This window comes from Mesitornis unicolor, unplaced genomic scaffold, assembly GCF_000695765.1.
Source record: "Mesitornis unicolor isolate BGI_N332 unplaced genomic scaffold, ASM69576v1 scaffold1238, whole genome shotgun sequence".
Lineage (NCBI taxonomy): Eukaryota > Metazoa > Chordata > Aves > Mesitornithiformes > Mesitornithidae > Mesitornis > Mesitornis unicolor.
The window spans coordinates 19,733-32,392 of NW_010199541.1; the positions used below are offsets into that span (position 1 = coordinate 19,733).

General features: G+C 42.1%; 1 protein-coding gene across 1 annotated transcript in view; it reads right to left on the reverse strand.

The window, feature by feature from the left end:
* LOC104544551 (rap guanine nucleotide exchange factor 4) overlaps positions 1-12,660 on the reverse strand; it is a 23,098-nt gene that overhangs the window by 9,208 nt on the left and 1,230 nt on the right. The window contains exons 2-7 of the mRNA XM_010189460.1: positions 10,629-10,754; positions 10,024-10,202; positions 5,283-5,373; positions 3,019-3,069; positions 2,293-2,380; positions 1,891-1,955 (exon numbers count right to left, since the gene is read on the reverse strand). Of these exons, the coding sequence (XP_010187762.1) occupies positions 1,891-1,955; positions 2,293-2,380; positions 3,019-3,069; positions 5,283-5,373; positions 10,024-10,202; positions 10,629-10,754 (600 nt within the window). The remainder of the gene's footprint in view (positions 1-1,890; positions 1,956-2,292; positions 2,381-3,018; positions 3,070-5,282; positions 5,374-10,023; positions 10,203-10,628; positions 10,755-12,660) is intronic.

The following is a 12,660-nucleotide window of genomic DNA, read 5'->3' on the forward strand; positions in this document are numbered from 1 at the left end:
TGTTTCCCTTTCTGTTGCGTGGCGGAGCGTGAGACATTAGACTCATTCTTTGAAAAATATATAGCATCAAAAAACATTAACGGACCTTCACTTTCCCCTCCTAAAGGAAATGCTCAAAGCTCAGATTACTGATCAAAACGGGTGACATTGCATCCAAGCAGTATAAATTTTATTTAAAACCTTTAGGTTCTACTGGTAAATCCATGTTCTGGAGATAACCTACTTCTGAAGATAAGGCAACGTGCAGATTAGTATGGAAAGCACAGACCTGCAGCAGCCTAGCTATAGATCAGTTTAAGCTGCTATAAAATTCCCTCTTGGCCTTGGGAGTGCCAAACTGTGGAACAGAGCGGTGCAGAACCATTTCTAAATGACAAGCCTGAACTTCTGTCTACGGGCGAGTGCTCACAGGAGATCTCCTGCCTCCTGTAATGGCTTTTACACGTGATCAGGCACAAAGAAGGGCCTGAGGCATACAGTGCTGAGGCCTGTGGATGTTACCAGCTCTTCTTGCTCAGGAGTGTAACTAGGCCAGGTGAGGTGGAGAACGTGGAGCCAGCCACATAGCCACGGCTATAGCAATGCAGGCACCATCCCTCCTGGTGTGGAGGTGCTCCAGTGAAGTCTGAGATACCTTGTGTTCCCCAAAATATTTACTATCTACACTAAAATACACGTTTATCTATCTAATTAGAACAAGCAGTCCAGGAAAAAGTAACTTTCTGCAGGTAGAAGGCTCAAGGCCTCTGGAAGGAGATGGCAACACAGTCTGCGTATGCAACTACAGAATGTCCTTATTCCAAAGTGATGTGAGGCCCTTACTCAGGCATTAGCACTGCCAGTTACCCACAGAAAAGTCCCAGCTTAGCAGAGAGGTATTTTCACCCTAGGACAGAGGCTGTCCTGGAGCTACACTCAGAATGATTATCACTTTTCTGTGATGTTTTCTGAAGAGCTGAAAGTCCTCTTCTCTTCCCCTCTGCAGTGTCGGTGCTCAGCAGGCAAGATAAGCTCCTGCATAGTGCAGTACAAGTAACCCTGGAGTCATTCTGGTAGTACTAAGAACAAGCAGATACAGCTGCCAGAGTAGATATGCTCTGTAGATTCAGCATGGCTGCTGAATGGAGCTTTAGTGCATAAACAGTAAGTGAGGCTTGGTTTCACAGCACAGCTGCTCATACTTGGGCTTGCCTAACTCTGATATAGCTGTCATTAACCACATTAATTAAGAACATGGCTGTAGCAACCAAGGAAGCTGTTTCTCATTGCTGAGAAACTTGAGTTTCAGTTGAGATTTCTGCTATGGGAAGTTGTCTACCTGAAGTTTTTGACAACAGTGTTTGAAATGAGGAGAGATTAGGTGGAGGATTTAAAATGAATCAAATTTGGGTGTGATCTAACCTTCTATCATTGATCCCCCTTTCCAATATGAAAGCAATCAAGTTACAGAGATGTGCTTTCACTTGTTAAAGGAAAGAGGAAAACAAGATGTTGCATTAAAGCTCCTCATTCTCCGAGGAGCAACGCAGAATCCTCCCAGCCTGAGGCAGGTCAGTCCTGTTGGAAGGAAGAGCAGTTAAAACCACAGCTTGGTCCAAAACTGCCTGGTAAAAATGGTCTCTAGCAGCTCTGCTTCCTGTCACTGCTGCTGCCTCTCCTAGGAAACATTTTGGCCGTGCTTGGCTCAGTGGGCAGCTGCTTCCCCACCTCTGTGAGCTTTTCCAGAAACCCAGAGGTCCCAGGCACTGTGCACAACACAGGCTGTTTTCGCCAGCCCTTGGTGCTGCCTTCACTTTCTCTAGCCCTGGAAGTTATCGTTGAGAAGTTCATTCTTGAAGAGATGAACAGGGAGATCCTTTTAAATCTTCATTTCAAACATGTCATACGTACCATTTTTTCGAAGTTTACTAGATTGTCAGTGAACGTCTTGTTTCCCTCATGAGTAAATGTCATGTCTGTATAGAAATAAAAGCCACATAAAAGCCCATTACTGAATCACGGCCACGCAAAACAGCAGAACGTTTTATCTATCCCTCGCAACAATCAAAGCAGCTATAAAAGTAAAACATTTGGATTTTAATTTGCAACGTTTCTGAGACTAGTAAAACCGAGGTATGATATTCAGATGTACTAAAGCAGTTTTTCTTGCTTCTGTGTGATGCTTTTTATAATGGGAAACAGATCACACCTCACACTGAGATTGATTTCTGTGTTTTCTTGCTGCTGCTGTTATTCTCCAAGTATCTGACAAATAGCTTTCAAGTTAATAATTCTGGTAACATCCGAGCTTACCTTTTATAAGTAGAGGCATGAAAGGAATTATTGGAGGGTCCAATTTAGCTACAGTCAGTCTGTAGGCCCTATGGTTCCTTGATGGATCCTTAAGGAAAAAGGAGAAATCAAATAATTACTAATATGTATTATTATATGTATTGAGACACCGTATGCATTCATTTAGGTGTCATGGCATTTATTAAAACCATTATTTTCTCCTGTGGCTTTAAAAGTGCATCTGCAAACTAAGACACCTTTCATCATTCTCCCATACAGCTTACGTGGTGAGAATGCAGCTGCCGAACAGAAACATTTTTCATGCCAAACAGCAAGGTAGGATATGATTACAAAAGAATTTTTCATAAACAAAACCATACATTTTTCCTCCCTCCGTGCAGCTGCAGATCCAGTTTTGCATATGTTGTACCATTAAAATGTATTGCCTGGAAAAATCCAGGTTGGAAAACATCATTTCCCATGTATACTATTGGAAAACATGTGATAAAGCTCTTCTGAGTTCTCAGATTAACTTTGAGTGGTACATAAGTTCTCTTAGAGTAGGTTCCTAAGAGTATAATTTATTAGTCATACATACTTGTTTTAGCGGCTCTAAAATGGGATCATAAACTTCTTAAAGTCAAACAAGGACATATAAAATGTTCTGAATCAAGGAATTCAACTCAGTTCCTCAGAAACTGAATTAGCTCAGATTGTGCATAGAATAAGGGATCTATTGCTATTCACCATTAAGCTTTCAAACTCTGCATAGATCTTCTTGAACTTGCTTGGAAGTTTCTGTTAATAAAAACAAAAATAGCAAACCTTAATTAAATCCAATTTTACTGTAAATGCTAGATCCTTCTACAACACCCTAAGTCAGGAAAGTGCTCTTTTTGCCAGATATTTCTACCGATGTGCTAATCTAAAATACAACAGGTCTCCTAGCAACCAGATTATAAATAGAGACAGGGCCAGCCATGAAACCTGGATCCTGATTTAAACCCGAACTCGAATTGACTCCTTCGGGATGTTTAGATTCAGGTTTTTGTTTGGCTCCCACCACAATCACTGAATTCAAAACGTAAGTCAAAGTTCAAGTCAGTGGTTTCAGGACATCCCTGGTTATAACCTACCTGAAAATATAACTTACACCCAGCTCGCGTAGGGGTAGCTCAGCTTAATTATTCATACCTATGGTGATCTGCCCTTGCAACATTCAAAGCCATGCCTGGATATTTCCAGGAGGGTTTTTTCGGTTCATGCTGACGTATCATCAACTACTGCTCTATTTCTTCATGTGCCCAGCAGCCAGGGGCCTCTACCACTTTCTGGGGTATAAAGTAACGAATAGTTTTCCAGTCCACAATAGCTACATGAATGAATCATGGTCAGCTGATCATGCAGTGATTGGGATGAGATGCACTTTACTCAATATTTTCTTGCCCCTCATGTTAGACATAGTAAATAATTTTACTATAAATACTGAGAAATACATTATGAATTCATTTCAGAGATCACAGCAATGTTTTATGCACACTTAGAATATGCCATCTTCCTAGTTTTAATAAGAAATTTCTCTATGCTTGCTGATTAAATCAGACTACTACTGGCGGCGGGTAACATTAAAAATTAAAAGAGATTTTATAGTGCAGAAATTATTTTTTGCAATACTTTCTACATTTGGAGTGTGTACCCGAGAAGATATTTACACTGTGCCACAGCAAGGGCCTAATTTTTAATGATGTGTGTGAACAACTGTGTGCCTAGTTTGCATATGCATGCAGATTAGGTATTTGTGAAATAAGTGGTATAATTGGACATTTGCACCTGCAAATATCTAATTTGTGCATGCAACTAATGGAAATGCACGGTAATACAGCAAAAATCAGGTCTTGGGATGTTTTTTCCAAGTATATTCTGTATATATATCTAGCTAAAAATCATGCTGCAGAGATTGTCTTTATAAACCAACTGCTCTACAGAACCAGTGTGATCACATTTCCCCGAAGAAGTTCATAGCCCACACCTACAAATTATCTGCACCGCTCCAGCTCGGACCCTGTGCTCATTTCCAATTGCTGTGTTAGTATGTACATTCAATTCCCTCTTCTCTCTTCCTACTACTCCTGTACTGGCTCAGCTCTCCCAACTACTCCTCTTAGGAGCCACTAATGAAGGTTATCATTTTGAAAAACTGATCTGCAGATCTCTGCCTTTAGCACCGATGTTCTATGCCACCCGCAACACGTACTTTTGAAAATTGGACTGGTGTGTACTCAGATGTGTTAGTCTGATCTCCTATTTCAGAGCACTTCTTAAAAGGTGTTGAAAGTTTGGTCTCAGTTGCATCAATGACCTCAGTCATGCTAACTGTTCTGAATTTCTAATGAACAAAAATGCATGCATGTCCAAATCCACACTGCTTTTAACAGCCAGTGTGTTCTTAGTGGTTACATGTGCTTACTGACTCACCCTGCTGGACATTGCACCCTTTCTGTACACTCACATACAAAAGAGCAAAGTCACAGAAAAAGGTGGAAGCTCTGAGAATGAAGACCAAACTGGTGGTAAGCAGGGGAATGCATGTCAGAGAGAAAACCAGAACTGGTTAGGACAAACCCGCATTCTCATAGGGCAACAGGATCTATATGGAGATCAGCAAATAGTATGTATACACTGAGGATGGGTTTTAGAGAAGTATCTATGGAGTGATCTCACTAAATGAGCAGTGAAGTCAGAGGAGGTGCTGATGTAAGAGGCTAACTGCCTAACTCGCTCATCCTGCTGGGTGCAGCAACAGAAGCTGCTGTTGTAGCTCTTGTTAACCACTTGTGAGTATTCAACGTGGGTACGCTGCCTTGCTAATGACAGCTGTCAGCCTTAGTTAAAGGCTTCTGCTCAGGAGCTGAATTAGATCTGATTTTATCAATAATAAAGGCCCGACTTACTTTTTTGCCAACTAAAAGCACAAACCCCAGTCAAACTTCTTGGAATGGGATTAGACTTACCTCCCATGTTAACGAGAGACGGCTCACAGCAACGTTACTCAGTCCCATGATAATAGCAAAAAAGGAATTCAGATTTTTGTATTCTTTACAGCTGAAACACAAAGGGCCAGGTTTTAAGTTGTACGTATCAGTCAGGGCAGAAGTACACATGACAACCTGGAGAGAGCTGAACCAGGCATCTCGCACAGATGTGACTGAATTTGGGCAGCCCTGGCCAGAATGTCTGCGGCACACCATTCCTCCAGTGGGTGAGCAATTCACCACACTTCGGAGGCTCCTTTCCCCTCCCTCCTAAAATGACCTCCTGCTTCCATCTCACCGAGTGCCAGCTTTTGTAAAGACATTAAAGGAGTCTTTGAAGTTCCTCCCCACCCAGAAACACAGTCCCGAAACTGGGCTCACTTCAGTCCCAGGGAATACCAGAACAAGTGGAAGCAACTGGTTTACAACCTCATTTGCTGCAGAACTTGCTGACAGCTTCTGAATAGCTACTGAACGCTGGAAGGTGTCCCTAGATGATCTTCATCGCAGTTTACAGGGGCACTGAGTCTTTCTAGAGGGGGAAGACCAGCTGCCTAGAGAGGCCTGTGTGCCAGTGACCTCTGTTGCTGTATATGATTTCTAACCAGTAGACATTGTAGATTATGGAAGTCTTTAGGATGTTTCAAGCAAAGAACCATTGGTTACCAGCATCATTAAAGAGGCCCTGGGCACTAGGAAGAACAAGGTCATGCTTCAGCCCTAATGCAAGAGAACTTGTGCTACCGATCAGGAAAAACTGGAACATGCGACTGAGCATTATGGAAGATCCAGCAGACCATATGCAGGAGCAGACACAGTCTGACAGGAACACCCCACACAACCGCTCAGCTGGGACTGCATCAGGTGGCTCATTGACTCAATGGGAAGGGAGGAGAGAGGACAAAGCCTGAATCTCATAAATCCATGTCTCACTAGGTTCCTGCAAGTAATTTGCTATTTTTCACAACTGATTTGCCAACATCTGATTGCAGAGCCTCAGTGTCTGCTTCTACTGCTGTTTACCAAGAAAACTTTCACAAGATCCAAGCTATGATTCTCAAGATTTTTTTTTATTAATTGCTGAAGCTCTTAGCTCTTCTGAGGTATCCTCAGCTCCAGATGAAATTAGTGCAATCATCACATCCCACTGACTCCGTAATTGCCAGATCACCCTATTGCTACTTTGCTCTTTCTGTCCATCCATCTCACCAGACTCAATGTACTGAGCGGGTGAGTCCTTTAGGTCTGGTCCTCACTTGCGTCTGCGCTGCGTGAACACTGAGTGCGTGAAAAAATGCTCTCTCCCGTCTGATGGTCTGTTTGTTGGCGACTGCTGCCCCCTCAGATCTTCTGGCAGAGCTGCTCATACCAATTCTCCCTCATCAGATTAGGACAGCGAGCAAGGTTAGTGAAGATAAGCTGAAATGCTACAGCTACCCCAACTTATTCTGAGTAGAGCAGGTCAGGGAGTGCCTCGTTAGTGGATCTGAGGGGAGATAAGGATGAAAAGCAGCCAGGATAGGCTGTCAGTGAGAACCTCTTCCCCAGGCACAACTACATCTAGAAAGGGATATCTGTCCACAGCCTGTGACATTGAGAATAAATTGTGACACGGTAAAAATAATTAGTACCACACAGCAGTAGTGCTCAAACATCGTAGGCAGCTGCAAATGTACCTGCAATATGTAATCTGAATATTTCATTTTAAAAAGGAAAAGTTTTGCCCAATACCCTGTTAAGTAATGTAATTTGACTAAATCCCTGTTTAAATCAATCGAGATGCATGACATTCTACACCAAATATTCTGTAACTCCTACAGGCTCTGCACGACATAGCTCAGTTGTAGACAGAGGACCACCCTGAGGTAGTAGAAACAGTGCTGCCTGGCTCCACTGCATATACGTTGCCTGTGAAATGTCAGAAAGTGGATCCTGCAAAGCACCACAGTGTGCTCAGAGCAGAGGTCCCTCTGCCTCCCAGAACGGACTGTACTGGAGAAATCTTCCTGTTAGTAAGAATGGTGAACACACACATATTCACACACTCCTCTCCAACACAGACACACGTAGTTAAAATCTCTCAGTACATACACGAGCATATTCACCTGGGTATTTTCTCTGTAAGCACCCTTCAAAAATTGCTTACAGGCTTCTTGGGTTTATAACATACGCATATGTATGGAAAGAATGACTTTCAAAAGCTGAACACAAATGTCTGAGTATAGTGATATACAAGAAGGCTTCTAAATAGCCTGTGGGTATATCTGCACAAAGGAAATACCCACAAACTGAGTTTGTGCATATCCACGAGAGTACGTGCAAGGACATCCTAGAAGACCTTTCTAATACAATTAATATGGGAAGAACTCACTGTAGGAAATACAGTTCATTTCTCCCCTTTGAAAATTTAATCCTGCAATGGCTGGAGAAAAGCGATGAACCTGGTAACCTCTACATCCTTTCCCAGCAGATGCAAAGGCAACAACGGCTCCTGAACTGAAGGCACATGTACACAGCACTTGAAGCCAGCACTTGGCCTTGTGCTTGCCCACACAGGCAGGGAGCACACATCACAGGGTGTGCGGGGTGGCAGACACAGAACGATGTGCCTTCAGCGGCGGCGTCTGGGCCCCCATCACAGAGCTGAAATGGGGTGCTCAGTACCAGCTACCTTTGAAAATCGGTAGGTGCGAGGCATCTCGTTACCACCAGTCCTAGCGCAGATTAATAGCGCAGCACGGAGCTGTTCTCCTCCAACGCTTTTCTAATGAGTCTAGCACTTGTAGGTAGGGTAAAGTTCTCATTAGGTCTCAAGGATCTTCACAAGCAAAACTTCCTCAAAGATATTGCTTCAAGGCCTGGGCCCGCATCTTTTGATCCGATTCCTTGGCTTTTTCTCCCCTCTAACTTCGGTGCACTTTGTGTTTGTTTTAGCGCAAGCTGTAGCACTGTTACCATGGCAGCGCTGTGCAGAGGGCAGCAGCCTGGCAAAACTTCCCAGCGCCTTTCCAAGCAGCTGCAATTAAACCTGCCCGCTCGGTTTGTGCGGAGGAAAATCTTGTGCTTCAGATTTCTCTGCTTTTAGGAGACAAAGAGGACTCAGCAGAGCAGACTGCTTTTAGCTATTTATTTTTAGCATTGTAGCGATACCAGAAACATGGAAGTAAACAGGAGGTTGCCAAGCTGTTGTAAATAGCATAGGCTTAAACCCGTGACACGGAGGAGCCCGTGGGCTAGGGCGGTTTATTAAGGAGATCTTTAACTGTAATTTTTAGGATACTTGATTTCAAGCGTTTATGGAAATTACTATTGTATCTTAATTGACCACACTTCAACATTTTCCTGCTTCACGCCACCGAGTTAGGAAAGACCCCGCCGCTCCTGGGCGCGGGTGCCACTGCCCTCTGCTGGGCACGGCCCGCCAGGCCCACGGCTCCTCAGCTCTGCTCTGCGCAGGGAGCTCACGGCGTATGCGGCACAGACATATTTTAGAAATTAAAGAGGTGAATCCTGGCCTCTGTTCTGAATATACACCTGATCCTGCGTGCCCACCCACTAGACCTTGAAAATCTTCACCTTCGACCAACCGTAATCCAACGGGAAGGCCCAAAGCAGCTCGCAGAAGGAAGTCTGTCCTTGCAGAGCCGGGCCCTTCCCGGAGGAGAAGGAGGGAGGCCCGCTGGTGCAGTGTCCATGTGAACCCTGATTCCCGTGGAATTATTAACTGGGAGGAGGGCAGCATCACAGCTGTAATGGTAATCTGTTCTTCACACAGCTACACTTAATGATGCAAAAAGCAAAAACTCATGGATTAACTGCAAGTAATAACTTCTTTCTTTGGTAAGGCTGCCTAAAGGCCTCCAGTCCCAATGCCCAAAGTCGGAGGCAAACACTTCAGCAGGCGGTTCCTCACTGCACATGTGAGCAAGCTGTTCAGACAGCGATGAAAGCAATAAACACACCACGAACTGGAAAGGAAGAAGGAGGGTAACAGTGCTAAAAACTGGAGCTGTGCAGGGCAGGGGGATGCCCCTGCTCCCTCTGAAGTCAGTCATGTTCTTGCCCTTGACTTCAATGATATGAAGTCAAGGCCAACATCTTTGGCACGAAGGCTCCAAAGAACTTAATATGAATAAAATAAGACAGAAAGAATTGCTTTCTATCCAACCTCAGACCCAGCAGTTAGTAACAAAAAAGGACATTCACATTATTGCATTTTTAAACTAAAGTATTAAGAAAATATCCCAAGCAAACTGATGGTAGCACAAGCCTCGCCATCTCCATGCTACACCTCTTCAGCTGCTTCTCTTGGTTTTCCCACTCAGGGCAATTGTGAGAACAGCTTTACTGAACAGCACCAGAAACAGCTCTGTTCTCAGGAAAATTAAGGCTCAGTTTTGTTAATATTTACTAATTTGCACATTAATATTTGGTAAGGCTAAATGAAGGATTATCCTAATGAACCGAAATATATTTACTCACAAATGTGAAAACATGGCCTTAAGAGACCACAGATCAAGGAGCAATGGAAAGTAGCACAGGAATGAAGAACATCTATTAAAAAGGTTCTATACATCCCTATAAGGAAATGGACAGAATTACCAAATGGAGAACGTTTTAACCTCTAATGTGTGTGGTTGTCTGAAAATAAAAAAGAAAAATAGCAACAAATTGACTGTACTCAACCTCATTTCAAGTTCACAGATGACTGTATACTTACTGGGCTGCTATCTTAATATACTTCTTTAGCAGCTGAACACGTTTGCTGAGTTGAGAGCAAAGACAAATCTCAGTGACCACCCAGAACTGAATTTCATTAAATCTTCTTAAAAACAAGTCCAGATTTGCAGTGGTCTTTTTAAAATTGTGCCTTCCAAAAGTGTGATAGATCAATTCCAGCTGAGGAAAAAGAATATATTGGGATTTTTTTAAAGAAATTTCATCTTTTGGACAGAGGAAAGAGGCTAAGAATGACCAGGTAAGTATCTAGCCTGAAACTCGCTCTGCAGTTTATGTTTATTGCTGTACAGTGACAAGGAGGCATGCTAAAAGCCTAACTGCAGACTATGTATAAGTAGCTTAATACCTTGAAGCACACAAAAGTAATTCAATAAGCAGCACTTATTATTAAAGTTTAACTTTATTTTTGCATTTTGCCTAAAAATTTAAGAATGCCTTATGCTTTCAAAACTTGTAGGTGGCTTTATTGTGGTATTTTTGAAAATCAAGTTTAGCGAAAGTTTTGCAACTAATGCACAAACCTACAATGAACCACTAAACATCCTGTAACCAATTCCACTCTGCTGAAAAGAGAGACTGTCATACCTCATGCACACAGTTGAAGAGCTCCCAGTCATAAATGGTCATCTGGTGTGCTAAGTCTTTGGAGCTCATCAGTTCAAACGTTCCCACTGTACCAGCAGATGGTCCTTCTTGTTCTGGTAATGGTGCCTGCAAGTGAAATACGGTATAAAAATATTTAAGAAATATTAACTTGCACGATTGGTGCTTTACTTCCATAATGTTTCGGACTTCTTTTGTTCATTGTGGCCACTTTCCTAAGCATGTTTCCAATGGTAAACCTGAAATTTGCTTTTAACCACAGGCTGGCATTAGGAAATGAGACAGCCTGTGCAAAATCAGTACCCACTATGCACAAGACACTCAGGAACATTCTGAAAGCTCTTCAGAGGCACTGTAAGGAAATAAACCAGATTGTTCTCAGTGTGTTATTTTTAGCATTGTTCTAAAACTTGAAGCCAAAAAAAAAACAACCCTTCAATACACGTCGTGCTAACTAAAGCATGCCCGGTTGTTGAGGAGCATAAGTCTTTCCACAGAGCTTTTGCGATATGTTTCCTTTTCCACATGCACAAATAACTAGGCCACAAAGCACAAGCCAAATACTTTTGCAAATTACTGATTCTAGTGACGAGAATTTTTACATCTGCCACACTTCAGAATTCTGCAGTGATTGCGAGATCTTCTGATCGTTTATAGAGCAAGCCTCATACTCTGACAGTACAGGGATGCACTACTCGTGACTGCAAACCTCCGGGCTATGCTAATTAAAATACGCACATAGTCTTATGAGAAAGAGTCCTTTAAATCATCCAAGCTAAAAACATTTTTGAAAGACATTTCCATACCACCCAATAAATGAGATGTGGTCCACAGTTGTGCACACGAGTAAATCTTACACCAAAAAGAGATTTAAAACATGGCTTGAGATCGCGTCAGATTTTAATTGGTCTGTTGTATATATTATTTATATGTATTTATTTGTATATATTATATTATATGTATATTATTTGAACCATCGCCGCTGAAATGCTAGCAAACAGCCCTCTTGCCAACTGAAATGCATTACACCAGGAAAGCTTCCTGTTTTAATTGTTTTGTTTCCAGGAGAGGGCAGTAGAGCTCATTTACAAGTTCCTCGATTTCTCCTGGGGTCTTTGTCAGACAGTTAAAGAGCAGGGAATTGTCAACAAGCTCCTGAGTACAAACTCAGTACAGTCGGCAGGATTAACAGACTATATTTACATACTGCAATAGCAAAAAAGAGCTTCCTAAATCAATCCCCTTTTATGTAAGAATGTTATCTTACCAACAGAAAAAGGACTGACTGGATTAACACATCACTTTCTCATTAACACATAGTGTGTAGGAACTTTATTTCTGTACAAGTTCTTGCTTTGTACTTCAGGGAAAACTTGTAATCCAAATATCATCATAATACAAATGAATTAAAATTAATCAAACTAAACCACAGGCATTATTACTGTAAAATCTACTCCTACAATTTAAAGTATTATCTAAAAAATCAGGACAACCATCAATCTTATAACAGCCTGCGGATTGCTCTGAACTGGGGTTTGCACAAACACAAAATTTATTTAGTTTAAAACAGAGTATGAATTAAAAGTAGAGCAGTTTTGTGTAGAAAATTCTGATTTGTGGAGATCTGTGGAAAGAGAATTGCCCATAGACTGAAAGAGCACTGCTTCTCCCTATTTGGAGACAAACTCAACATAGCTGTTACCATAACAAACACATATTTTCCAGTGCTAGGAAAGAAGCACTTAGATGTAAACTCATTGCATATTTGAAAATTCATCTAACCCAGAACAATTTTCACATCAGAATTGCCAAATGTAATGTGAATAAATGTACACGCACAGGCAGCAGCCAGAAATTGGGATGTGAAATGATTAAATGGGGAGGTAGGCAAGGTTGTAACATACTTCCATTTGTTTATACCTCTTTGAAAAAATGCGGTTGATAAGGGGGTGTATTCTGTTATGCAGTGCTGAGAACCTTTATAAAGATGCTGCGTGTTCCTCCCTAATTCCTG